This window comes from Rhinolophus sinicus, chromosome 4, assembly GCF_057876585.1.
Source record: "Rhinolophus sinicus isolate RSI-liver-muscle chromosome 4, RSI-T2T, whole genome shotgun sequence".
Classification (NCBI taxonomy): Eukaryota; Metazoa; Chordata; class Mammalia; order Chiroptera; family Rhinolophidae; genus Rhinolophus; species Rhinolophus sinicus.
In genome coordinates, this window is record NC_142504.1 from 98,129,209 (window position 1) to 98,155,136 (window position 25,928).

Sequence of the window (25,928 nt, forward strand, 5' to 3'; positions counted from 1 at the left end):
GAAGGCTGTGTTTGTCCCATCCAGTGACTCTGTGCTGGCTCAAAGCAGAGGCCATGTCTCGGTCACCTGGTACCCAGCGTCTAGCATGGTGGCTGGCACGCAATGAGGAAGTGACCTGTGTTTGTTGTGCTCTGAGTCAAGGGCAGAGCCAGAAGAAAGGGCACATGGGGCACCCAAGGGACATTTTTGTTTGCGCTCTGACAGCTCAATTTCCCCAACTCTGTTCTTGGCCTGTCACTACAAATCGGACTGGAATGTTGGATTTTTTTTTTCTCCTGTGGATGGTGTTGGCTGAGATGGACAAATTCTTCATTATCTTCTGCAACATAGCTAGTTCTTTCCTCGCGCCCCCCCCCCCCCCCCCCCCGTATTCCTGACCAGCCCTGAGTGGCCTCCTCTTCCATCAGTCCCAGCACAGCTCGTCTCCTGTTAGTTATGGGTGTGTCCCTGCTGAGATGGGACTCTTGCTGAAATCTGAGAAGTGCCCTCCTCGCTCTCGCAGCCAGGCAGACAGGGTGTTTCCACAGGCCGCTGTTCTCCTACATCTCGGACCGGCATGTTTCTAGTTTGACGTTATGGCTATGGCCTTGCATTTGGGGAAGTGTATCTCAGCTGTTTAACTGGATCTACCCTCATCTCCAAGGCTTTAGGCCTATTCTTTATCCAGCTATAGGCACATTTTTAAAAAGTTTTTGTTAAAGCCGAGAGGACCTGACCCTGTTAATCTTGTGTTAATGTCAAGGGGCCCGCTCCGTAATCCCCGGCTCGCGAAAGAAAAATGTGTTTTCCCCACCTCGTTCCAGTGCCTGGAAGACCGATGTCCTGCTAGACTGCCCGTAGTATGTTTCTATATTGAGAATCAATGGAGCAGCCTCCTGAACTGCAGATACTGTGTCTGCGTGCAACAGACGGAATGACTGCTAACATCCAGCTCGAAAGAGCGTTCCCAGACTCTCGCAGGCTTCTGAGGGGGACGCTGGCTCTCCCAGGGCTTCGCCCCTAGAGTGAGCGTGTGACTCTAAGGAAACACCTGGCTGGCCTCATTTGTGAACATGGCATAATATTGTTGAATGGAAGCCTGGGGACCAGCCTGTGCGAGTGGAAATGCAGCCCCCCAGCAGCTATGAACACATGGTCCCTGTGATGGTATTGGAATGACATTTCTCATCACCCGTTTTCATGGGGCTTGTTGGACGAAGGCTGAGTGTATGTACTGATAGCTTAATCACACCGTCATGGATGCTCTGAAACACTTTTTTTTTTTCTTTTTTTTTTTAAGCAAGAAAATGTAAGACAAGCTTAGAGATGGGCGTCTCCTAGGAGTAGCCTGAGGGAGTAGAAAGAAAACGCATTGCCACAAATCTCAGCTCACCAGGGCTCTGTGATTTGGGGTGTGTCATGCCCCAGCTCCATGCTTGTGTTTCCTCACCTGCAACATAAGGGATTGGCTTGCCCGTTTCCTTACTCCTTGGAGGCATGGTCTTTTGTTCACATGTTAATGTCACTGACATCAGGGTGTATCTTCCTATCGCTGGCTGCCAGCCATACGGCAGGTATGACATGGCTGTCTTTGCCTGAGCAGGCATGGATGTGGTCCTTTTGTTCAGACTGTCAGGGCATCGGTTGAATGAGGTGCGTTGTTGGTTATCCACAGGTTCAGTAGAATTGTCATTCATTCGGATGTCTTCAAAAAGATCACACTATGATTTATTATTGCCACCAAAAGTGACTGTGTACACAGGAGGCCATGGAAACAGTGGTGAGGTGTCAATTTGATACTCATTGTTATGGGGGAAGCTACCATGTCATACTTATAAAACAACAGGAACTAGTTGACAGTCTCACGCATGCTAAGCAATGCCACCAAAGGGGGGCGAGAGCCCCACATCCCTCAGAAGAGATGAAAGGATCTCAGAGCCACCTGAGGCCCGTGTGACCATTTGGTCTGCATGCCAGACTGTCATTAAGATATTATGTCCTAGGTTAATTGGCAGCATTTCTTCTTTTCTCTGTGGCACGTAAAATAATGGTGGGTCTTAAAATTGATGACTTTGCTGTCTAAGATTTCTACCGGTTTTCATGTCTAATAGCCATATTTGCATTTTTCTGCCAATTAGGACAAGCTCATAAAAATGACATTTTCAGCATTCCTCTCATGTGTTGGTGCTGTTCCTCTGGGCCCCACAGCACTTGACTCGTGATACCCATTGCCTGGTGACTCTCCTGCCTTTCCTGTTGTGTCCCCAGCACCCAACACCCACCTTGAGTAGGTGCTTTTTAAATGAATGGATGGGTGGATGGGTGAGTGGATGGATGGGTTAGATGGATGGATGGGTTAGATGGATGGATGGATGGATGGATGGATGGATGGATGGATGGATGGATGGGTGGATGGGTGGATGGGTGGATGGATGGATGGATAAATGGATGGATGGATGAATCTGCACCAGGAAATGCGTCCTCATCTTTGATAAGGCAGCAGGATCCCTTCCAGGAAAGCTACAGACATTTCTCCCAGATTCGGTGGGAACCTTGATTCAGTTTTTCAGGCTTTTTATTGGTTCGTTTGTAGTCTGAGTTGATTCTCACAACTCCGGTTTTCTTCGGAGAGGTATCCAATCTAATCATCCAGGGATTCCAACCCAAGGCTATTATCCTGGGGCTAGCCTGTGTAGATACACTAATCTTTTTAAACAGCTTTATTGAGATATAATTTAAATACCATCCAGTTCACCTACATAAAGTGTATCATTAAACTGTTTTCAGTATAATAACAGATATGGGCGCCCACAGTCAATTTTATAGCATCTTCGTCACCTCATTCCCTTTAACTATTGCCCCCTTGCCCACTATCCCATCCCCCACCCCAGCCCTAAGCAACCACCAAACTACTTTCTGTATAGATTCCCATATTCTGAACATTTCATATTAATGGAATCATATAAAATGTGGTCTTTTATGACTTATATTTAGCACAGTGTTTTTAAGGTTTATTCATGTTTAAGCATGTATCAATACTTCATGCCTTTTTACGACCAACTAATATTCCATTGCGTAGATATACCCCTTTTTTAATCTATTCATCAGTTGGTGGACCTCTGGGTTGTTTCCATGTTTTGGCTATTATGAATAATGCTACTAAAAACACTCATGTACAAGTTTTTGTGTGGACATATGTTTTCATTTCTCTTGGGTATATACCTAGGAATAGAATTTTGGGTCATATGTTAACTCTATGTTTAATTGAGGAACTACTAGACTGTTTTCCAAAGCAGCTGCACCATTTTTTTCATTCCCGCCATCAGTGTATGAGGATTCTAATTTCTCCATGTCCTCACCAACACTTGACTCAATGATTTGTAAGGTCCTTTCTCCAATGGGCGGTCCTTTCCTGCCTTTATGTCTCCTCTTCCCCAGGTCTCAGTGGAGAGGAACCTGCAGAGGGCTGTGGGGAACTTCTCAGTTAATTACCTGCCAGTTGACCACTCAGCTTGCTCCCTTTAGTTGTAACTGGCTACAGACTGCTCCTGCTGTGTGCATGGAAAGAGGTTATCTGCTGCCACACGCTCCTGGGTGAAATTAACCTGAAGGATCATGGGACTGTGAGGACAGCCGTCCAGGATCTGCCACCAGGCGGGCTCTCTCCACGAGGCCTTTGGCTGCATCCAGGAGTCCTTGCTGCAGCCGTCCCAGACTAGCCCTGGGGGGAAAACTCCTAGGTCACAGAGGTCCGAGTCAGGCAACTCCACAGGCTCCCGCAGGCAGCCCATGGGTCTTCCATCCATCTTCTGTGAAATCCTATTTTTTGCCAGGCCTGGAAGTATGTGATGGGAAAGACAAAATGATCGCTGTCTGCAAGAACATGTAATGTAGTGCATTACCAGAGGAAGTGATCTGGTTCGGATTTTCTGGCTGCCAGTTTCCCAGAGAGAAGCCCGTGGGGGAAACCAGCCCCAGCAGAACTACCATATCTTGGTCTTCAACACGCCCTTGGCCAGCAGCGCTCATCTCTGGCCGTTAGGGTTTCTAGGCGGGAATTCCCACTCGTTCTCAGGGATTTTTTTCGTTTTCTTGTTCCTGAATCCTGAGAAAAGTTGGTCAGGAAATCGGGAAAATGGGCTCCTTGAACCCAGTAATACCCACAATGGGAAATAAACTGTACTACTCACAATGTATCTACTCACAATGTATCTCTTAGACATTTTTCCTATTTCTCACTAGGGTTTCCGGGTGGGAATTTCTACACGTTCTGGGGAATTTTTTTGCTTTTCCGTTCCTGAATCCCGAGAAAAGTTGGTTGGGAAATCGGAAAAATCGGCTTCTTGAACCCAGGTGGTTGGTAGTATCGTCCGTCACTTTGTGGAAATGATTCATCATGGAGAACAGAGAGCAGTTTATATCTCAGGATTCGGGAATGGGAAAGTGAAAAAGATTCCTGAGAACGGGCGGGAATTCCCACTTGGAAACCCTACTTGTCATCCATCGCTGCAACCTCCATGGTTGGGGCTCTGCGTTCTTCAAGGTTAAAGACGTAGCTAGCAGATGTGGGCGACTCCTGTTTGCCTCTGTTTCCTAACTTGTACAGTGGGGACAAAAATGGTGCCTATGTTATAGGATTGTTTTAAGGGTTAAATTAATATACAACAAGTGTTTATCACAGGGTTTGGTACATAGTCAATGCTCAGGAAATGTTAGTTAATATCTTTTGTGTATCAGGGAAGCGGTTTAGAATTTCCTTTGAAAAGTAAATATGATATTAGAGGAAAACAGTTTGGAAACCAACGGTCTATGGGGAATACAATATTGGTTTGCTTTCCTGCTTCAGTAAAGGTCAAAGGGCCTCTGTCCTTGAGCAGCAGTCGTCCTCCCCAGGGGCCCCCCAGCAAAGGCAGAAACAGCCATGCATGGGTGTGCGTCCTCTGGGCGTGGAGGCCCCTCCAGGAATCAGGAGTCTGGCCTTCTATTTTCTGTGGATTTTACACTCCTGGCTTCTGGCTGCTCAGTTCTCTCTCTCCCTGTGGTTCATAGGGAATTCAGAGAGAACTCTTAAGAGCCCTGGGCACTGGATAAGTTCCATATTCCTGTGGTTGCTGTCCAGCGGTCCTCAGGCATTGTGTGTGCCTCATACGGGCTACTTCACCAACGAGGGCCCGGCCCCAGCCTAGCTGTGTTAGCTGTTCCCCTGCTGATGTGCCACCTGTCTCTATGCCCATCACAGCCAGCAGCTCCTCTCTGCTAATCCTAAGGGGGACAGAACGTCAGTTACCTGCTGGCCATTTTCTAATTTCAGGGAATCCATCATTAAATACTTACTGAATAACTAAATGTCTGCAGTGGGCCCAGGTCTGGCTCCCCAGGGGATGAGAGAAGGAGCAGACATACCCTCGACCTGTAAGAGCTCCTGGTTTAGCTGGGGAGGGAGGCAACCCCTCAGGTCATTTGAGGGCTGAGCTGGAGGCATGAAGGGGAGCAGTTGGACAGCCCTGCCCTGTGCATTTGTCTGCACCCTTCTCCCCTCCCTTGAGATACTGAGGAGTGGCACCCCTTTCCCTGGACAGTGCTTAGGAATACAAGGCCTTCAGTGGTTGGCTATTTTCTTTGCTTCCAGTTGCAGCCCAATCTTTTCAGAGTGACTCGACCTTCTAGAATAGCTCTGTGGCTGTCTTCAACCAAGTTAGTATTGAGTCCTGCTTCTGGAAACCTTTCTTTCTCCCTCTTTGCGATGACTTTGCATATTTCTGTTTTGAACTGTCATGTATTGCTTTCACAATGTAACTCCTAAGGGACAGGCCTAGTTCTTGATTTCCAAATTCTTAGGAACATCCCTCATTTTTGTGGTCACAGGCCACCTACAGTTACGTTCTTGCAGGGGGGTCTCAAACTCAGATGCCTGTGAGGGCCAGGCAGGTAATGTGAGAGTGACGGCTGTGGGCAGTGGGCAGACATTGAGGAGAGGTGGGGTCTGTGGAGAACTGGAGATTGATTGCATGCCCTGTCTGAAAGGGTCAGCACCAGTTAACTCTAGCTGATGGCTCCAGTGTGGGAAGGTGGGCCAGGCTTACTAGATCTCCCAGGTTTTCAAAAAATAAGACATGGATTTTTTTTTTTTTTTACATGAAGTCTTTTGATTTACAAATGTTGGATCAAATATTTTTAAAATACAGAACAAGCCAAACAAAACACAGTGTGGTCCAGATGTGGCCCCCAAACGAGCCTTTGCTGCCTCTGCTTTGTGGTTATGTCCCTGTGCCGGACAAGTTCGTCCCCCCAGGTGGTGGGGGACGGAGGCGGAAGGCCCAGTGAGCAGCTCCTACGGTGTTCCGAGGGGCGGGGTCGCTGTGAGCCGGGGTGGTCAGGGTGGTGTCCAGGATGTGGGCTTGAGCTGCCCTTCAGGACGAGGAGGGGAGAGGGGAGAGGGGACAGAATGCTGTTCTCTGAAGGCCAGGCTGTGTGGATCCTGTTCCCGGCTTCAGAGACCCCCCCCCCCCATCGGGCTCTTGGAAACCACTCAGTACTGTCACTGTTCCAGTTGGGCTCTAATTCAGGACGTTGTTGCCAGGAGAAAGAGAGCTGCCTGGGGACCCTGGTTACCCCGAGAGAGACACTGGAGAGAGAACGTCACCTGAGAAGGAAGCCCTGGGGTGCTGGGTCACCATGCTTGGAGGAGCTTTCTGGCATTAACCTGAGGTGCTCTCACAAATTCATTGCAAGGGTCAGAGCAGGACACTGTTGGTCTCCCTTCCCAGCATGCTCCGGGTTGGTTTTTAGTCTTTGTCCATCAACCCAGAAGCTTTTGAAGGCCAGTGGTGGGACCTACCCTATCTATCCCCAGGGCCCATAGAGGAGAGAAAATGGGTCTCCATGACTTCATACAGGTTGGCAGAACTGTATACCCAGGAATTGGAATATAGGCAAGGGCCAGACTGAGACCTAAGCAAGGCCCAGGCAGTTCCGAGTGAGGCCACATCAGGGAGTGGTGGGGTCTGTGGCAAACGAGTTCAGAACGAGCAGTGACCCAGGAGCACCAGAGTAGCCAAGGTGGGCTTCATGGTGTGTCTGCAGCTAGATCCTGAAGGAGGAGGTACGATTCGGAGAGGTGGGAGAAAGTGCAAAAGACAGTGGGGACACAGCAGGGGATAGTGGTGACGTCCAATGATGGTCACAGCCATTAAGTGCTTGCTGTATACCAGGCTGTGCATTCTCTCACTGAACCCTCACAACACCTTCTGAGCTGGCACTTTCATCACCAGTCTACTTTGAAGATGAGGAAAGAGGCTGCCCAAGGTGCCAGAGCTAGGCAGTGGTTTAGCCAGCATTGGAACCCACGTGGGAAGCCATGAATGTTAGGTTACCCTCTCTTAGAAGCGGGGGGCTGTGAGGAAGCCCCGTGACTCCAGCCGGGAATGTGGTTGGCTGGCCAGTAACCCTCCAGCTTTGATGTGTTTATCTCCCCCGTGGGGCTTTGCCTGTGACTTCCATGCCCCCTGTAGGGCATGGCATACAGCAGGCGCTCCATACCTGTCGGAGTGAATTGCCTTGAGGAGGCTTTTGAGTGTGGTGGGAAGTTGGATCCCGGGTTCTGGAATGAGGTGACCTGATTCCAGGTGGCCACGGGGAGGGGGATTGGACAAGTGTACCCCAGCACCCTTGGCTTTAATGTCCTAAGAGCTTGGAGGGGGCTGCGCGAGAACCCGGGCCCAGGGACAGTGGGTGGGAGCAGGGAGGAGACACAGTCTTGGAGAAGGAGTGTGCTCGACTGGGCGTGGGGGGCTGCAAGCCAGTCCCTTGTCCTGGGCTTGGGGCAGAGAGAGGTATAGGATGGAACGGGTCCTCAAGGATCATGCAGTCTTGTCAAGACAAGATAAAAACCCATAAAAAATTCAGGAGCAGGACAAGCGTTGGGTAACAGCACAGGGGAGGAGGTGTCAGGAGGCAGTCTGTGCTCGGTGCCAAGGGAGCAGGTGGGGGGGTCAGTGCCGGGAACCCAGCGGGGGCTCCGGTGGGGCCTGCAGGGCCAACCTGGACACCAGGGGTGCCAGGGACAAGGGTCAGTGCCGGGAACCCAGCGGGGGCTCCGGTGGGGCCTGCAGGGCCAACCTGGACACCAGGGGCGCCAGGGACAAAGCAGGGGCTGACCTCCCAGAGCCCAGCCCTCCTGCCTGTTGGCCGGGCCCGTCTGCTGCTGTGCAGGTTTCTGCAGAGCCGGGACCCTTCTGTGTCAGTGTTCTTTCTCTGAGAGGAAGTCCCCATCAGGAGCGGGAATCCAACTGATCGTCCCCTAGGTGGCCTGCTCAGGGTGCCATCCTCACGTGGGCACTCGCTCCTCACCTTCTGTGGTGCCAGCCACCGTGGATGTGCTGAGGAAAGAAGGATTTGCAGCGTCTCATGCCTTCCTGGCCTGCAGTGACCTGTCCCTTCACTGTGAAATCCAGTCCAGCCCCTCAATTACTCTTGGAGGCTACTCTCGGGGAGCGAGCACTGGGCCCCAGGCCCCGTTTATCTTTTGCATTGACTTTCTGAACGAACTACAGGGCTTGGTCCTGGGTCCTGCCCCGAATGGCAGGATGTGAAAGTCATGCGACGATTTGAGGGTTGTCTAGTATTAGGAATGTCTGTCCTGTTATTGGCAGTCACTGGGGGAGGTGACTTAGCTCAGTAGGGGTCTCCCGGGATGGCAGACTGTTGAGGGGCTTGGAGTCTCAGGACCTACATTGCTGACCTGGCTCTATCCAGAGGCATTTAAGTGGCTCCAGCAATTCGTTCCCCTTCTCCACGCCTCAGGGCCCTCATCGGCACGGTGAAGGGGCTGCATTCTCTAAGGACCACTGAGGTCACGTGGCTTCTATTTCGGAAGACCCTCCAACTTGCTCAGACCAGCTGGATGTGTCTGAGCCCCGGCTCCGCATTGCAGGACGCTAAGCAGGTGCTGTTATGTGCACCTGGTTCTGCGAGCCCAGGATGGAGGTGGAATGTCTGCCAGCAAATAGTACTAGGTTGGTGCAAAAGTAATTGTGGTTTAAAAGGTTAAAAATGATTGTAAAAACCACAATTTCTTTTGCATCAACCTCATAATTTTGCCTGTTGAGGTTTTGCCTGAACCCAAGATAGCTGACCCATGGGCCAGTGAGTCAGAATAGAGAATACAGACCAAGGTGAGATACCTGAATAATGGATTGAAGGGAGTGAGAGGGCTTCTAGATCTGGGCTGTTCAAAGTGAGGTCCTCTGACCGTCAGCAATGTCTGCTGGGAGCTAGTTAGAAATGCAGAACCGCAGGCCCCCACCCTGATGCACTGAATCCGAACCTGCATTTTAACAAGATTGCCCATAATTCAAGCACGCAGTCAAGTTTGGGAGGTACTGCCCCGGGCCACCTAAACTCTTAAGACCGTACCTCACAGAAAGTAATACATTGAACACGTGTAGGTGAGTCGAAAGTTCCATGAAACAATTGTTCCATTCACACTGTGTGTCACTCAATGATATTTTCAACGTAGTTATATATTTTTAATGCTGGGATCATGGGTTTATTTTATACTAAGTTTATTTTACAGCTCACTAAGTTGCTGAGACCTGCAGTTTGAAAAACAGTACCTACCTAGCTAACACCCTGTCTGGTGTTTGAGTGACAAAGGGTTACACTGGTGTGTGTGTGTGTGTGTGTGTGTGTGTGTGTGTGTGTGTGTATGTGTGTGTGTGTGTCGGCAGAGGGTGTACAGGGGCGGGGGGAGTGTCAGATTTAGAGGATACCAGGTGTCCTCGACTCCTGAGACAGTACATGTTGCTGATTTCTGAGGTTGCCTCCAGCTCTGAAAGTTTCTACACTTTCCCACTTCCAGGCGTTGGAGACCTGAGGCCCCTGTCTGTGGAAGCACTGATGGAGTCCCCCTGCAAACCCGACGTGGCCCAGAGTCCCTGGATCGGCACTGACAGGAGTGCCTGAGCACAGGGCGACAGCTGTCAGGGAAGGGCATTGGCCCCCGAGTCTTGTTTATGTAGGAGGTGGAGCGTGGGCTGGCCGAGGGTGGGGGCGTTGGCAGCAAGACCTGGTGATGAGGTTCCCATGGCTCCCTCCGGGAGAGCTGTGGGACGCGCGTCCTCTGTCCCTGGACAGCGTGGCCTTTGCCTCCCGCACTCTAAGCTGCCTTGGCCGAGGCCTGGCCCTGCCCTGGGGGCCCCTGACAGCTGACAGGAGGAAGCCCTGTTGCAGGCTCTGGGTGAAGGTGTCAGTTACCAGCACCCTGTGGAGGTGGGGAGGGTAGAGGGGACCCGCCTTGTGTGTCACAGGGTCACCAGGAGCCAGCCACTGGAGGGGAGCCCAGGGGAGTGAGGCTGGGGGAAGGGGCCGTGGGGAGGTGAGATAGACGCAATTCAACACGAGGGGAGCAGTGGTGACATGCTGGGCTCTGCTACCCACCCACAGCTCATGTGCCTACCTCCCTCTTGAGAGTTGCCACCCTGCTGGGATGGGCGGACAGACCCATGAGCCCCAAGGCCTCTGAGCTCAGGAGCCCGGAGCAAGCCCCCTATGGCACCCCTGACATCGGCCTGGGCTCCAAGGGAGGCTGGGCCATTGCAGCAGGCAAAAGCCAAAAACACATTAGGAAAGCAGAAATGAAGCCCTGGGGCTTCCTCTGTGAGGTCCTCGGTGGGTGCTGCCAGAGTGAGTTCTGTGCTGCAGGGCTGAGGGCAGGGGTCTGATGAAGGGTGAGGGGTGGGTGTTGCCTCCTTTCAGGGCCTGAAAGGATGGGTTCCTCAGAGAAGGGCTGGTGGGGGCGGAGCAGAAGTGTCGCATCTGGTTTGCAGGTCACCGAATTCATCCTGGGGTTTGGGGGAGGAGGTAATGCCTCTAATGCCAGGCTGTTCTTAAAGGGATTGGCTAAATTTGCAGCCTCTAATGCCATTTGTCACTGAGTGGGAGTGAAAGGACGCTGAAGAGGAGGGACAATTCCAGCTTCTTGCCTCTGGGCCCTCCCTTCTCTTCCAGACCTCTAGCCCCAATGGTGGCAGCCTGCAAGGCAGGCAGGGCCAGAGGGTGAGGGGAGAAAGACCCCATGCCGTTAGCAGAAGCATCTTTGCCAAGTGCCGGTGCCAGAGGAGGCCACACATAGGGCAGCAAGGGGAGGGTTCGCGAGGAAGCCACACTGGTCTGGGCAGAGCGCAGGGAGGGGAGGGTTCACCTGGGCCTGGGTCTGGGATGTGGGCATGAGCAAAGGTGCCTTTCATCAAAGGACATGGGTGTTTTGTTTCTGGCCTTAAAAATAGTGAGCCAGGCTCACCTGGCAGTAGTGACAAGCACAGAACAGGATTGGCTGTAGCAGGGAGTGGGGGTTCCCTAGGCCCCTGGGGCTGGGATGAGGTCCCTTAACACCAGGAGGAGAGCACAAGCCGCCCCTTTCACCAGACAGCTGGAGGTGGGGGGCCCAGGTCCTGTCTGGGAAACACAGGCCAGGGAGCCCCTCACCCCTCCCTTCCTCCTGCAGCCTGGGTCCCTCCTAACGCTGTGCCCACCCAGGCCTGCCCCGCCCTCCTGCAGGCCCAGGGCTGCCTGCCCTTTACAGCAAGGAGCGGCCTCAGCACTTTCCCTACACCTGCAGCTTCCCTTGTTTTCCCTCCACATCCATCACCTGGCAGGGAGTGGGGGCAGGGCAGGGAGGGGGGGCAGTTGGCTGCAGGGGCAGTTTCCTGGTATCTGTCCTCCACTCTGCATGGCTCTGCCTTGTGGGTGGCTGCAGCCAAGGTGTCTCTTCTCCTCTTCCATCCTCTCCTCTCTTTCTTCTTCCTCTGGCCCCCTCCCCTGTATCGCTTTTACTGATCATGAAAACATAAGCTCCTCTTGCTGGCTCTCAGCTCAGCCAGCAGCCCAGCTGTTTGGGAGTTTCCCATCCTGCTCTTGCAGTAAATGAGAAACGGAGCCAGGAGGACACCTCAAAGCTCAGGCAGGGAGGCAGCAGAACAAGCCCTCAAGGGAAGCTTCCCTTTATTTCGCTGTGTCTGCACCAGCCTCAGACTTTGCTCTTTGCCTCCTCACTCTACCTTACAAATGGGGCAGAACTTCTAGGTACGTACCCCAAAGAATTAGAAACAAACTCAGGTGCATGTAACACCCATGTCCACAGCAGCATTATTCACAACAGCCAAAGGCGGAAACAGCCCGGATGTCCACAGACGGGCGAATGGATGACCAAAATGTGGTCTATACATCCAGCGTTTTGTTGTAGTACAATGTATTATTTATCCAGAAAAGCGTGAAATTCTGACACAGGCTACAACATGGATGAGCCTCGAGGACAGTAGGCTAAGTGAAATCAGCCAGTCACAAAAGGACAAATCCTGTATGATTCCACTTCTACGAGGTACCCAGCGTAGACAAATTCATAGAGACAGAAGGGAGAACAGGGGTTGCCAGGGGCTGGGGGAGGAGGAATGGGTTTTGATGTCTAATGGGCACGGAGTTTCTGTTTCGGAAGATGACACCGTTCTGGAGATGGAGGGTGATGATGGCTCCACAACCACTGTGAATGCACTTAATGCCACTGACTTGGACACTTGAAAATGATTGCAGTGCTAAGTTTTATGTTATGTATATTGTATCACACAAAAAATGGGACGTGAGTGACTGAGCTTCCAGGCTGATAGCTGAGGAGGTGGACGATGGAGACGCTCTCCCTCTCCTTCCTCCTCCCTCTCTTCTCTGGTAAAAAGATAAAGCCGAACTTTTCTGCGGAAGGAGGGGCTTCTGGGCTCCCTGGTTGGGACTCATTCTGGAACGCACAAGTGAGCCCAAGGGACGGGTTAGCCTGGTTTCTCCTTGGAAAGCAGAGTTCCTGGAAGCACCCCAAGAACTGGAGTCCTTGGGGTGAGTGACACAGGAGGGGGGGTACAGCCAGACTAAGGGGTGTATGCTCTGTGGGGGCAGCTGGGACTCAATCTCCTGGGACTTGCTGAGAGACTGTGTCCACAGGACCTTAGAATTGTCATCTGAGAGACCCAAGAGGGAGTGTGCCCGGGGGCGTTAGCTCCTCACACTTCCAAGGTGCAGGTACTGGGTACTGGGTGCCAGGTGGGTGCATGCTGGCCAGTGACAGTGGAACGCTTGCAGAAGGTGTGCAGGGCATCGGCTGTGAGGGACTGTCAGGCTACACTGTGTGAATCTGATTGGACGGCAATGACTGGAGGAGGGCCGAGAGGATGTGAGGACACAGGGGTGTCCTTGGACCAGTGAGGGGGAGTCTTCTTTTTCCCTCTGGGCACCAGAATTCTTCAGGGTGGGAGTGTGTCTCAACGCCTGTCCCTTTCCTCAGTGAGCCAGGTTTGGGGCTCCTTCACAGGACCCTGGGGTGTCCCCATGAGAGGCCCCCAAGAGCCGGGGAGAGTCCAGGCGAGCAGGAAGAGGCTGCTGCTGGAGGCAGAGCCGGGCACGCGATCCTCCTGGAAAAGCTCCCTTCCAGTTCCTGCAAAACCCAGTCCCCCCCTGTACCTGTGAAAGGTGCCAGGAAGCCCTCGATAAGATCTGAAGTCTTCTAGGAATAATAGGTGTGGCCTCAGGCACTGGCTTTTCCTGCCTGCGGCTCCTTTTCAGCCCTCTCCAGACATGAACCTTATCATACCATCTCAGGAGGCCAGCAGTTAGGGACAGGCCCAGCGCTCCGGAACCACAGGCCCGTTGCAAAATAAGAAGCACACATCCAGCCCTTGAAGAATTCAGTGCACATCGGAAGGGCAGTGGGGAGTGGAGAAGTGGGAGATGTGCGGAGGGAAGGGCCTGAGCAGGCTGCCAGGAGGTGGGATGAAGAGGCAGTGGGGTGTAGACGGGCAGGGAGCTCTGCTGTGCTGACGTGGCAAGTTACTTAACCTCGCTGAACCTCAGTGTCCTAGGTAGCACAGTTATACCGATTTCATAGAGTCGTTATGAGGGATAAGTGGGTGAAGGCATATCAAGGGCTGAAAAGAATGCCTGGCCCGTGATGGGGGCACAGCACACAGTAGCAGTTCCTGTTCTTAGTGGAAGCCGCAGTAGTCATGCCCGTAAGCCAAGGCTGGGTGAATCCTTTGCCCACTGGCCACCAGTAAACCTGGGCCCCGGGTTTGTTGCCAGATGGCCTCTGAGGCACTTTTCTAGCACTCTGTGAGTGTAAGGACCTCTAGATTTGGTGGGTGGAGAGAAGGGGAAAGTGCCTTTGGGTGAGGGCCACAGTGCGAGCAAAAGCAGAGGCGCGAAGGGCATCACATGTTAGTTTTCTATTGCTGCGTAACACGTTGCTGCAAACTTAGTGGCTTACAACAATGCCTGTGTGTTGTCTCCCAGTTCTGGAAGCCGGAGCGAGTCCGGCTCAATGTAGCACAAGGCTGAAATCAAGGTGTCTCCAGGCTGAGGTCTTGTCTGGAGGCTCTGCGGGACAAAGTCTGCTCTCACGCTCCTTGGTCTTCGGCAGAATTGACTTCCTTGTGCTTGGAGGACTGAGGTGCCCTTTTCCTTGCCACCCGTGGCCAGGGTTTGTGCCCAACTCCTGTAGGTCATCACGTTCCTTGCAAATGCCTTGCCCACCCCCCCACCCCAACCCCTTCTTCCCGCCAGCAACAGTGCATTGGTTCTTCTGCTTTGAATCCCTGCCTCTGCCTCCAGTCCCAGATTCGAGGGTCTCATGTGATGGATCAGGCTCCGCTGGATAATCTCCCGAGCCACTGACTTGGAATTTAATTATATTTGCAAAATCCCTTCCCAGAAGCATCTCGGTTAGTGTTTGATTTGGTAACTGGGAGGTGTGTATCCAGGACCCTCTGATGGTTCTGCTGACCACATGTGGCGTGTGTCTGGGAAAAGGAACAGAATAGACGGGGCGGGAAGGGGACATGGACAGCCCTTGGAGCAGGAAGGGTAAGGTGGCAGTTGGTGGTGGGAGGGATGTAAGGCCACTGCAGGCCTTGGACAGGTGGAGGGAGGGGCTTGGACATCCCCACCCCCACCCCCACCCCCGACTGTGGCCCTGCACCACCAGGCAGGCTTATTCCAGCCTGAGCCGATTTCCTGCAGACCCACTGCCACCTGAGGGTCCACACCTGGGTTCCCTCTGATGAGGGTTCCTCGGCCTGAAGCCGTGGACTGCTCCCTCTGGGATGGCCCGAGGCCACAAGCTCAAGAGCCCGGGGCCTGCTCCCTACGGCACCAAACGGCTCCCCTGCAGCCGGCCTGGTGTCCGAAGAAGGCCGGGCCCCTTGCAGTAGCCAAAAACCAAAAACTGAATCAGGAAACCCATTGAAGAAGCTGTGTGTCCACCAGAGCAGTTCTTTCTCCCATCGCCAACCCAACCTCTAAGAAAGCCGGCAAAGGTGTAGGGGAGTCCGCATGCAGGATCCCAGTAGCATTTCTGGAACCCAGTGGCCATTCCTTGCCCTGCTTTGAATTCATTAGTTAAAAACTCAACAAACCCTTGATCATCGTTGAATAGCTGTTCTAAAAATGTTCTCAGTAATCCAAGGTTTTGAAATTCAAATGTTCCTGAAACATACTTGGCCTTTGTCTTTATTCTCAAGTCACAATCTAGGCTCACGCAGCCCTATGTGGTCTCAGAGCCCTGTGCATACATTATTCAGGTTTTCTTTGTGGATTCAATGGTGGTGGTTTGGTAGACAGCCATTCTGCTAGTTCTAACGGTAAAACCTTGTGCGGCCTGCTTCTTCTCGCTGAGTGGGCTCCCCTCAGAGAGCAATTATCTCCAGACAATGAAAGGGAGACCCGACACTCTTCAAAGCCCCTTACCACCTGGCTGAGAACATGTCAGGAAAGAGAGGAGGGTCCCTGGTGGGAAGGGACCTAGAGGTGAGAAAGGTTCTAGCTCTCCCCACTTCCAGGTGAGTCAGGTGGGTCAGGTGGAAGCTGCCAGGACGGGGTGGGAGAAGGCAGTGGGGGTGTCCCAGCAGGACGGGGCCCCACCTCATCTGGTCAGCAAGGGACAGCAGTTGTGTTGTTGGACTTGAGCGGTAACCCTGGAATGCTGGTCGTGCACATTACGCCAGGCCGCACCAAAGAGCCAGGGAGATGGCCAGAGGGCTAAGGAGAGAGTCGTGCATCTGTGCGGGGTGGCCATGCCCCTCCCAAACAACCCGCTAGGCCTTTTGCATTCTGTCATTAAAAGCAAGTCACCTTCCTGCAGACTGGGCATAGCATATGTCCTAGTAGCCATAGCACCACGAGGCTGCAAACTTAAGGCCTACAGGCTTCAAAGAGAAGACATCACTTTAGAAGGAAGCATTTTCTTGGAGGGTTTGTCTCTGGGGACCCCCTGTACCTCCTAATGTTTAGGTTAGGGACATCAAAGCCTATGGTCTATTTTATTTTACTTTGTGGCACATTTTGTTAACTCCAGGCTTGGAGATGGGGCTTGGGTGGTAGGCTGGGTCTGTCTTCTGCTTTTTCCCAGGTGGTAAGGTCTAGGTGTGGACTAAAGCCTGACTTCGCACAAGTTACTGTGGTGGCCAGTTAGGCAAGTTTCCCGCCTTCTCTGGGCCTCAATTCCCCTCTCCCTACAGGAGAATTGCAGTATACTTCACTTGAATGGGGTCATCGCCTCTGCCTCCAGTTTTCTCTCACAGCCCTGTCCGTTCTCTCCTGCAGCTCCTGCCCAAGCCCCTGAGCTGGAGGGATGGAGAATTCCTCTGCGGCGTCGGCCTCCTCCGAGGCTGGGAGCAGCCGCTCCCAGGAGATTGAGGAGCTGGAGCGCTTCATCGATAGCTACGTGCTCGAGTACCAGGTGCAGGGGCTGCTGGCAGACAAGACAGAGGGTGACGGTGAGAGCGAGAAGACGCATTCCCACATCTCCCAGGTGAGCGCTGGCCCGGGGAGGGGCAAAGGGAGAGGGGCCAGGGCCTGGGCAATCACAAGGGCCTGCGCCTTGCTTGGCAAACTGAAAGAGGGTGATAAGGAGACCCTAATTCCAGACAGGGTCTGGCTGCCTGGCCCTAGACTGCCGAGGTGTGGATGGTCCCATCCACAGAGCGTGGACTCCAGACGGGAAGCCCCTCTCAGCCCGTGACCCACTTCTACTCCATTGTACTCCACTGGGCGGCTGGCCCAGCCAGAAGCACAATTCACTGAACACATTTATTGAGCACCTACTATGTGCTACATACTTTTCCCTGTCCTTCACAAGCTTCTGTTCTAGATCTGGAGATGGTAGCTTATGCAAAATGCACACAATCAAAAGGCTATAACTTGTGAATATTTTCTCTGATTTCAAATACAGGCAGTTGTTGGCAGCCACAGAATTGAGTCTGCCAGGCAGTGCCCCAGGACTCTGTGTGTTAGACCTAGTTAGGCACATGCAGCTTCTGGCCAGGATCTCACGCTAGCGTCACCCCCTCCTGGGTCAGTCTGCGGCAGCCCTGGCCTTGGGTGGAAGTCTCAAGTTCTCCCAAATAGAGAGCCATTCAGGGGAGCAAGCATATTGTATGCCCCGTGGCCTGGCACTGTAAATCCTCAGTGGATATTTGTTCAAGAGTTGGCTCCAGAATTGCTTCTAGCTGCCTATGTGACCTTGGGCAAATCCCTCAACTTCTCTGAAGCTTGGTTTTCTTGTCCGGCCAATAATCCCGCTGCCTCAGGAATGTTGTAAGGTCAACGGTGATAAGAAGCTCAAGGCTACAGAGAAGCAGGGTTTTTCTGCCCAAGGAAACATGGGAGGGTCTCTTCTGTTCAGGGTCTGGGCCCCAGGTGTCCACCTCTTGTACTTGTTTTCCTACCTCAAGCAGGAACCCCTGACAAGGAGAGGGGAGCCACTTGGGGGAAAAGCTGAATGCAGCTGACTGGGTGGGCAGAAGATTCAGACCCTGCGGCCAGCTTTTCAGAAAGCCAGAATGAACCTCTGGTTTTCCTAGAACTCAGGACCGGGAGTCAAACCAGGGAAATTCTGAAGCCATGGTGGTCCTGCACTTTATCCCCACTGGGAGATGAGGAAGAGAAAATCAGCCCTGAGAGACAAGTGGAAACGTATGTGATGCTTCCCTTGTCCTTAAAGTTCTAGAGTCACAATTAGTAGAAGCCTGTAATTTGTCCAGGGTTCACGCCACAAGTGTGCATTGAGCACCTGCCCTGTGGCTGACACTCTTCTCGGACTGGGTATCCAGGAGTGAGCCAAACACACAAACGCTCTGCCCTCGTGGAACTTCTGTTTAATGGTGGGTGATCACTGTTGTGGAGAAAAAGAAAACAAGACAATGGAATGGGGACTGATGAGAGTCAGGAAGGGTTTGCAGTTTTCAACAGGATGTCACTGAAGAAGGACGGGGGAGCCAGGCAGATTTCTGGGGGAGGAGTGTTCCAGGCAGGAGAACAGCACATGCAAAGGCCCGAGCTGGAAGAATATTCCCGGTGCAGCAGGGAGGCCAGTGTGGCTGGAGCAGAGAGAGAAAGAGGGAGAGCCAGAGGAGATGAATCAGGGAGCAAAAGGGGACATGGAGACAAGATAAGCCAGGGCTGAGCCCTGGGATCTGACAATATTGAGAAAGCAGAGGTGTGCGGAGGAGCCAGTGAGAGACCAGGAGGGGGCTGGCAGTCAGGCAGGAGGGAAACCAGGCGAGAGTGGGGTTTTGGAAGTCCAAAGGAGCATCTGTTTCCAGGGAAGTGAGGGGCATGTTCCCTGTGATGCTGCTGCAGTCATGAAACAGGAGGACTGACAATAACCTGAGTCATGGCTACTATGACCCCAAGTAGAGAGGTAACCGTTGAGGGGTGGGGGCGAAGTTCTAGTTGATGATTGGAAATGGGGAGGATAATACAGATCCTCTCTGTGTTTCAGGAATTTCGTTGTAAAGGAGAGAGACATGTGGTATTCGGGGAAGTGAGGTCCAGATGGGGCATTTACAACATGCTGCATTGATGGGAGTGGTCCAGGGCAGAGGGGGTGGTTGTTGGAACAGTGACCTTGAACAGGTGAGCGGGCTTGGCTTTGGCTGGGCCCCCAGCTGGTCACCCACAACCACAGGAGGGAGTTGGCAGGCTTGCAGCCATGCCTCCAGAATAACACCTACTTGTGCAACATAGTTGTGGCTTCCTCCAGCTGATTCCAGTCGTGACGGTACAGGTACAAGATTATGAAGGTGTTATTTAACCAGGATTGAGGTGCTTCTGGGTGAGGACAGTGGAGGGAGAGGAGGGAGAGGTAGATGAAGGAGTGATGACAGTGATGTCCCATGACACTGAGCTGGGCAAGGAGAGGAGCAAGGACCCAAAGCTGATGGTGAATCCTGGAGGGTGGTGGGTCAGTGGATTGGAGATTCTGGGGAGTTGGAGAATTGTCGGAGTCCTGGGGCGAGAAGGAGTGAGTCAGAAAGATAGGAGTGTCCAAGAGTGGAATGTTTGAAACCCAGGGTGGAGGGGGCACATGAACTGGTGATAAAAGAGCTGGGTATAAGAGTGCGAGTGTGTGGGGAAGAGGAAAGATCAGGAGGAGAGGGGTCCTGGAACTGAGAGGCAGGGTATAGGAGCCAGTTTCATGGACATTGACAGCACCAAGAAAGGAAAAATGGAGGCTGAAGAGGTAGCAGTGATCCAGGAGAAGTCTTCAAAGAGTGCAGGGAGCGAGGTGGGCAGGGTGGATGACCTGGGGGGTGGATTCAATGGGGGGGTGTCTTGTGTCATGATATGTTAATTTATTTGCATAACTTTGTTTTTTGACTTAAACTACTGATTGTACAGTTAACAATATCATGCCCTGAAGTGGAAGTGGGAGGGCCCTCTGACTAGATTGGAAAATTTCTGAGGAAAATGAATCTCTTTGGGTTGTCTAGGGCAGGAAGGGGAGAATTAGGTGAACCAACTCTAGCTTTCCATAAGCATCCTAGAGCTGATTCCGCGGGAGCAGGCCCCATGCACAAGTGGTGGCCTGGCCTGGCGGGTGCCACCTGCCTCCACCGCTGTTTGGACTCTGGTGTCCTCCAGCAGGGCACCCTTCAAAGGTTCCTCCGGGTGAATCGGGCTTTTACAGGAGGAGGGTTCAAGGAAGCCATGAAGCTTCACCCCGGAGGAATGCTTTGCGAAAGGTACAATTTCCATTCCCAGAGCAGCCATTTGGGAAATAGTTTTGGTAGGAGGGACCCATTGCTCTGCACCCCTGACCTTCCTGGGGTGACTGCTAGGCTCTCAGCATGTAGAGAGATAGAGTAGTGCCCTCAGGCTGACCCCGCACTGCCTGCCGGCTCCTGCTCCTGGGACAGGTTAGGCCTGACCGTGCTCCGATCTTCACATCTGGAGGGGCTTTTGCACAGATGTTTGTTGCGAGACATAATGTAGAAAACCTGGCCATTTGTAACATCTGGATGCGTTCCTTAAACTTTCCGTGTTCTCTGAAGTTCCCTGGAAGAACGCAGACACCAGGCAGGATCCTGGGGTCCACCTGTGTGCTGCTGGCCAAGGAGGGACATTCCAATCCTGATCCCACCGCCCCACTCCCTGCCCCACAAACACAGCTGGGGTACAGGCTCCAGGTGAGGACACAGCTGTGGATAACTCTAAGCAAGGCCAGTGTTAGACATGTCTACATAACACACTTCTCCTGACGCAGCCTTGTGGGAAATCATTCTGCTAAAACACTTTTGACTGTTTTTATTTCATCGGATGACTATTTCAGATGGAAGCCAAAAAACAAAGAACAAAAATAACCTCAGAGAAAGTCCCCGGCTGCCTGTCTGCGGTAGTGTTTTATTGTTCCTGGGAGAGGAAAATTGTTAGGAATCTTGGAAACCTTGAGAAAACTGAGGGAGTAAAGAAGCTTGCTGTTCTTCAGTTGGTGAGGTCATTTCTTTTTGTTTTTAGGATCTGAGAGATGACAGTTGACAGGAAGAAAATACCTCATGATGCTTGTACGGTTGTGGTTTTCCCTGCTGCCCCTCCCCCAGCAACAACTAGGAAGAAGGAGGGATGGATGGATGGATGAGATGGATGGGGAAGAAGGGAAGGAGGGAGGGAGGGCAAGCAAGCTTTCTTTTCTTTAGATGAGTAACCAAGAGAATGTGTGTTCTAAGTTTCCCAACTCTTTCGGGACACCATATTTAAAATTACCCCACACACACATTTCAAGGGCACTTGCCCTCCAACGGGTTCCAAGTCCCCAAAGGCACATCCTGAGAGCTATCCTCTCTCTTGGGAGGCGGGGATTATGCCCCTATTCTGCAGGAGAAAAGACTGCGACGCAAAGATGACAAATAGCAAAGCCACCCTGCTCGGTGGCTGCACAGGGTCCTGGTACTCACCCCTTCCCCACCTACTTTCGGTCCCCTGCTGAGTATCGGCTGTTGGGTGGTTAAGGTATGTCCCCCGTGGAACGAGCATTAGGACTCCAAATCCCATTGACCATTAAGCTTTGGTGGCAAAGATTGGGACGTGGTAAGTGGGGAAAGTTTGGCCCTTCTGATGTTAGTGGGTGGTCCTTGTGGATCGTCACTGGCTGCAAAGCACAGTTCACAACTCTGTCTGCACAGTGGGCTCATTCGGGGGCTGGGACCGGCCCTCTCCTCAGAGTTCAGTTGAGTTGTGAGGGGCTTGAGCCTTGCATTCTTCTCATCCCCTGTGTGACCCTGGTGTCCCACTAAGGTTGACAACCACGGCCTCAGATGGCGTATGTCTGTCTCCCTTCCGCACCCCTCCATGCCAGCTGCTCCGCTCTGTTGGTCGGGGTGTTGTGAAGAGCATACATTTAGTAAAGGCGTGTTTTCCAAGAAGCTCCTATGAATAGGTCAAATGAAGAGCCAGGGAGGGTGAAGATAACTTCCTGTAGTTCTTTTTGCTTCTCAGGCACTCAGAAGTCCTGGGTTTTGTCACAAATGCAAAGTGACCTTTCCAAGACATGCAGCCATGTAGCTGCATAGGCTGGGACGAGTCTTCAGTTTGATGTCTCTTTCTCACAACGTTTTTCCTTCTCTTTCTTCACGTTTTTCCTTTTACTCTGCCTTCCCTGTTCACGGTGCCCTCATCCCCCCTTTATCCCATTCATTCATCTCCTCCTGCCCGTTAAATCCTTTTTCCCTTCCATCTTTTCTCATAGGAGGAAGCACTCAATGGTGGACCACCCATGAGAGGCTTAACAGAAGAAGTGAGTTTAAGGGGAACTGTGGGGTGGTTGACCGTGGGGGACTCATTTTATTTTCACCCTTATTTTAAAAAATACTTTACTTTTACTTACACAAGTGCTGTATGCATACATTCTCATGGTACACAGGAATTCAGATGTTATCAGTAAAATCTGCCTTATCAACTGCCTCATTCCACCGCTTAGCCCGCCCTCCCATCCGATCAGTGATAACTTCCTCACCTTTTTTAATGTTTTTATCAACATATATATAATATGACTTACAGAAATATAGTATTTCAAAATCATAAATCATAGCCAGTGACTATGTTCAATAACTTGCATTTTCCCCTAGCTGTATGCCCTGGGGAGTCTTCCAGGCTTGTACATCTGCTGTTTTCTGTTTAATGGATAATATGGATATTCCATAATTTAATCATTCACCTATTGATGGGTATTCAGGTTACTTCCAGAATTTACCCCAGAAATACAAGGTGCTTAGGTGAATACTGTTGAAGATGCCTGCTTCTACACATGCAAAGTATTTCTTTAGGTAGATACTGAGCTGTAGAATCTGTTTCAATAGCTGTTGCCAAATTGTTCTCCAAAATGATTTCCATTATTCACGCTACCACCAATGTATTGGGACCAATTGTCTCTTGTCATTTTAATTTGAGTTTTCTTGATTTCTAGTGAGGTTGAGCCCTTTTTAATCTGATTACCAGTCTTTTTTTTTTAAGGTTAAACTTTTCTTTTACTTTTAAAGCAACAATTGGAAAAACAGAGAAAGAAGTCCACCATAATTTTATGACAGAAACTAATGTAATGTTTGCCTGGATACGCCATTTACAAAGCTGAGCTTCTAGCATACATGTAGTTTTTAGCTTGCTTGTTTATGTAGCATGAGCTCCTAGACATTGTTTGGTGGTTTTGGGCATAAAGCACAATTGTTTAAATCTGCCCTTTTTCTGCCAGTCACTGTTGGCTAAATAGAGAGATACAATTACAGCGAACATGTGTTTCTTCAGGCGCTGGTCTCGGCTCCGAGACCAAGTCATGAACAGAATAGACCAGAACCCCCGTCCTCCCAGCCCTTACTGTCTGGCAGGAAAAGACAGGCAATCAACAAAGACGGACGAGGATGTTAGAAGGTGACACATATGTGGCACAGGAAGCGGCAGGGATGCTAGGCTGTCCCAGAAGGCTTACGTAGACAGGACTTTTGAGCAAAGATTTGAAGACAGACGATGGGAGTGAGGCCACCTAGGAAGGAGTATGCCAGGCAGAGGGAAGTCCAGGGCGTGCCCCACTTTGAGGAAGAGCTTTGGGGCCAGTCTGGCAGGAGCCAAGTGAGCAAGGGGGGATGCTGTGGAATAGCCGGGTCTGCAGAGCCACGTCAGCCCTAGTGAGATGAGGAGACACTGGACAGTTTTGAACAGAGCAGGGACATGGTATGACTGGCTAACAAGGATCGCTCTGGATGCTGTTTGGAGAATAGACTCCGGCAAGGGGCCAGGGCTGGGGTGGGCATGGGAGGATGGGCGGGAAAGGAAGCAGGGAGACCAGGAAGCTGGTTGGTTGGTCCAGGCGAGAGGTGACAGTGGCCATGAGCAGTGTGGTCACTGTGGAGATGGGAAGAAGTGGTCCGATTCTCATTATACTTTGAAGGTACAAATGACATGATTTTTCTAATGAATGACCTGGAGGATTTTGGCCTGAGCACATAGAAGGATAGACTTTGCAGAAATGAAATATGGGAGACCCTGGAAGAGCAGCTTTGGGGAGCGAAAGTCAAGAGTTCAGTTTTTGGACATGAGAGGTTTAAAATAGTATTAGATACCTTAGTGGAGATGTTGATCAAGCAGTTAGATGTGCAAAGGTGGCTCTCAGAGGGGAACGACCTGGAGGTTCACATTTGTAAATAGTAGCATGTGGGTGTCATTTTAAGCCCAAGGAGTGAGAGAGTTTAGAGTAGAGGGTCAAGGATGGAGCCCTTAGAAGTTGGGCAGATGAGGAGGAACTACCAAAGGGGACTGAAGTGTGTCCACGCGAACTCATTAATTCTTCATAACAGTTCTATGAAAAAGATGCTTTTATCGTTGCCAGCTTATAAGGGAGGAAACTGAGGCACAAAGAGGTTGAGTAAGCTGCTCAGGGTCGCACAGCAAGTACTCTGTGGCCAGCCTGAGGCTTGAACCAGGTGGTTTTACTGCAGGTGCCATATACTTAATCTCTCTGCTGTTGGTAGTTTGGGTTGTTACAGGTGGGGAAAGTTGAGTCTAGGGATGAAGTGACTTTCCCAAAGGTCATAGAGCAAGTAAGTGATGGAGTAGGAATAGAAATTCGAGATTCTCTGCCTCAAGAACTCAAGCCTCTAATCACTACGTTGCACTGCCTGTACAATAGGAACGTTGTTTGTTTTCCAAGAGAGGAGCAAAAAGCCTTTCTCCCCCCGTCAAATCTCAGCCCTTACACACACCGCTTTCCTGGAGTTTCACTGTGGATGGGGGATGAGCTCCAGCCAGTCTCCTGTCTCACCTCCCCTTCCAGAAAGCTGGCCCAGAATAAAGGAAACGGCTGAATATGGTCCCCACTCTGAGAAGCTCGTCTTAGGCCAGCAGGATTCTGCTACTGGCCGTCCCAGGCCTGGGCTCTGGGCTCTGTGAGGCCGGGAGGAAGCCACGTCCCCTCTCAGTTCCCTCACAGGGAATCGAGGGCACTGGGTGACAGCAGTGCTGCCCACAGGACCTTCACATTGCACCCTGGGTAATCCCTGCTTAAGAAGCCCTGGATAAGATGACTTTTTAAATAACTTTTCACTGTGAAATAATTTCAGATGTCCATAAAAATCACAATAGTTGTACAAAGAATTCCTGCATATCCTTCACCCAGATTCTACAGCTGTTAATATTTTACCACATTTGCTGTCAGTCTCTTCATCGATTGATAGGTTGAGCGATAGTATATATAAACTTTGCTGATTTATTTGAGAGTTAGCTGCAGATACAATTCCCCTTCATCCCTGAAGACTTCAGTGTGTGTTTCCTAAGAACAGGCACATCCTTTTACATAATCGCAGTACAGGAAATAAACATTGATACAATACTATTATTTAGTTTTTAAAATTCTAGGTTCCTCAAAACATTAAACATAGAATTACCATGTGATCCAGCAATTCTACTTCTGGGTATATGTCCAAAAGAATTGAAAGCAAGACCATGAATAGAGACTTGCACACCTATGTTCATAGCAGCGTTATTCCCAATAGCCAAGTGGTGGAAACAACCCGAATGTCCATGAGTGAATGGATGGGCAAACAAAGGGGTAGGTACATACAATGGAATATTATTGAGGCTTTAAGAAACCAAAATCCTGTCACATGCTACCACATAAAGTCCTCTTTGAGGATATGAGGCTAAGTGAAATAAACCAGACACAACAGGACAGGTACCGTATATCCCACTGTTGTGAGGCACTTAGAATAGTCAGTTCATAGAGAATCAAAGTAGAACGGTGGTTGCCAGGGGCTGGGGGAGGAAAGGGACCGGGGGAGTTGTCATTTGATGAGGACAGAGTTTTAGTTCGGGGATAATGAAAACGTGCTGAGATGGATGGTGGTGATGGTTACACAGCACTGTGACTATACTTAATGCCAGAGAATTACATACTTAAAAATGGTTAAAATGGTAAATTTTATGGCATGTATATTTTACCACAATAAAAAAAAGAAATCTGGTTCAGTGTCTAACCCAAGATCACACGTTACATTTAGTATCTGACATTTTTATTTGCTTTTTAAGTCAATACCTATTTGTGCCCTTTACTCATTCTGCCACTTTTGGGCTGTGTAACCCTGGGTCAGTCACTT

General features: G+C 51.1%; 1 protein-coding gene across 6 annotated transcripts in view; it reads left to right on the forward strand.

The window, feature by feature from the left end:
• The window catches only part of CTIF (cap binding complex dependent translation initiation factor), a 260,246-nt gene that overhangs the window by 50,723 nt on the left and 183,595 nt on the right, over window positions 1-25,928 (forward strand). For 4 of the 6 annotated variants that reach the window (XM_019721333.3, XM_019721357.3, XM_019721340.3 and 1 more), the window contains exons 2-3: window positions 16,615-16,822; window positions 22,037-22,084. In XM_019721333.3, coding sequence (XP_019576892.3) covers window positions 16,643-16,822; window positions 22,037-22,084 — 228 coding nt within the window. In that variant the 5' untranslated portion in view covers window positions 16,615-16,642. The remainder of the gene's footprint in view (window positions 1-16,614; window positions 16,823-22,036; window positions 22,085-25,928) is intronic. The other 2 variants (XM_019721364.3, XM_019721372.3) reach the window with 1 other exon arrangement.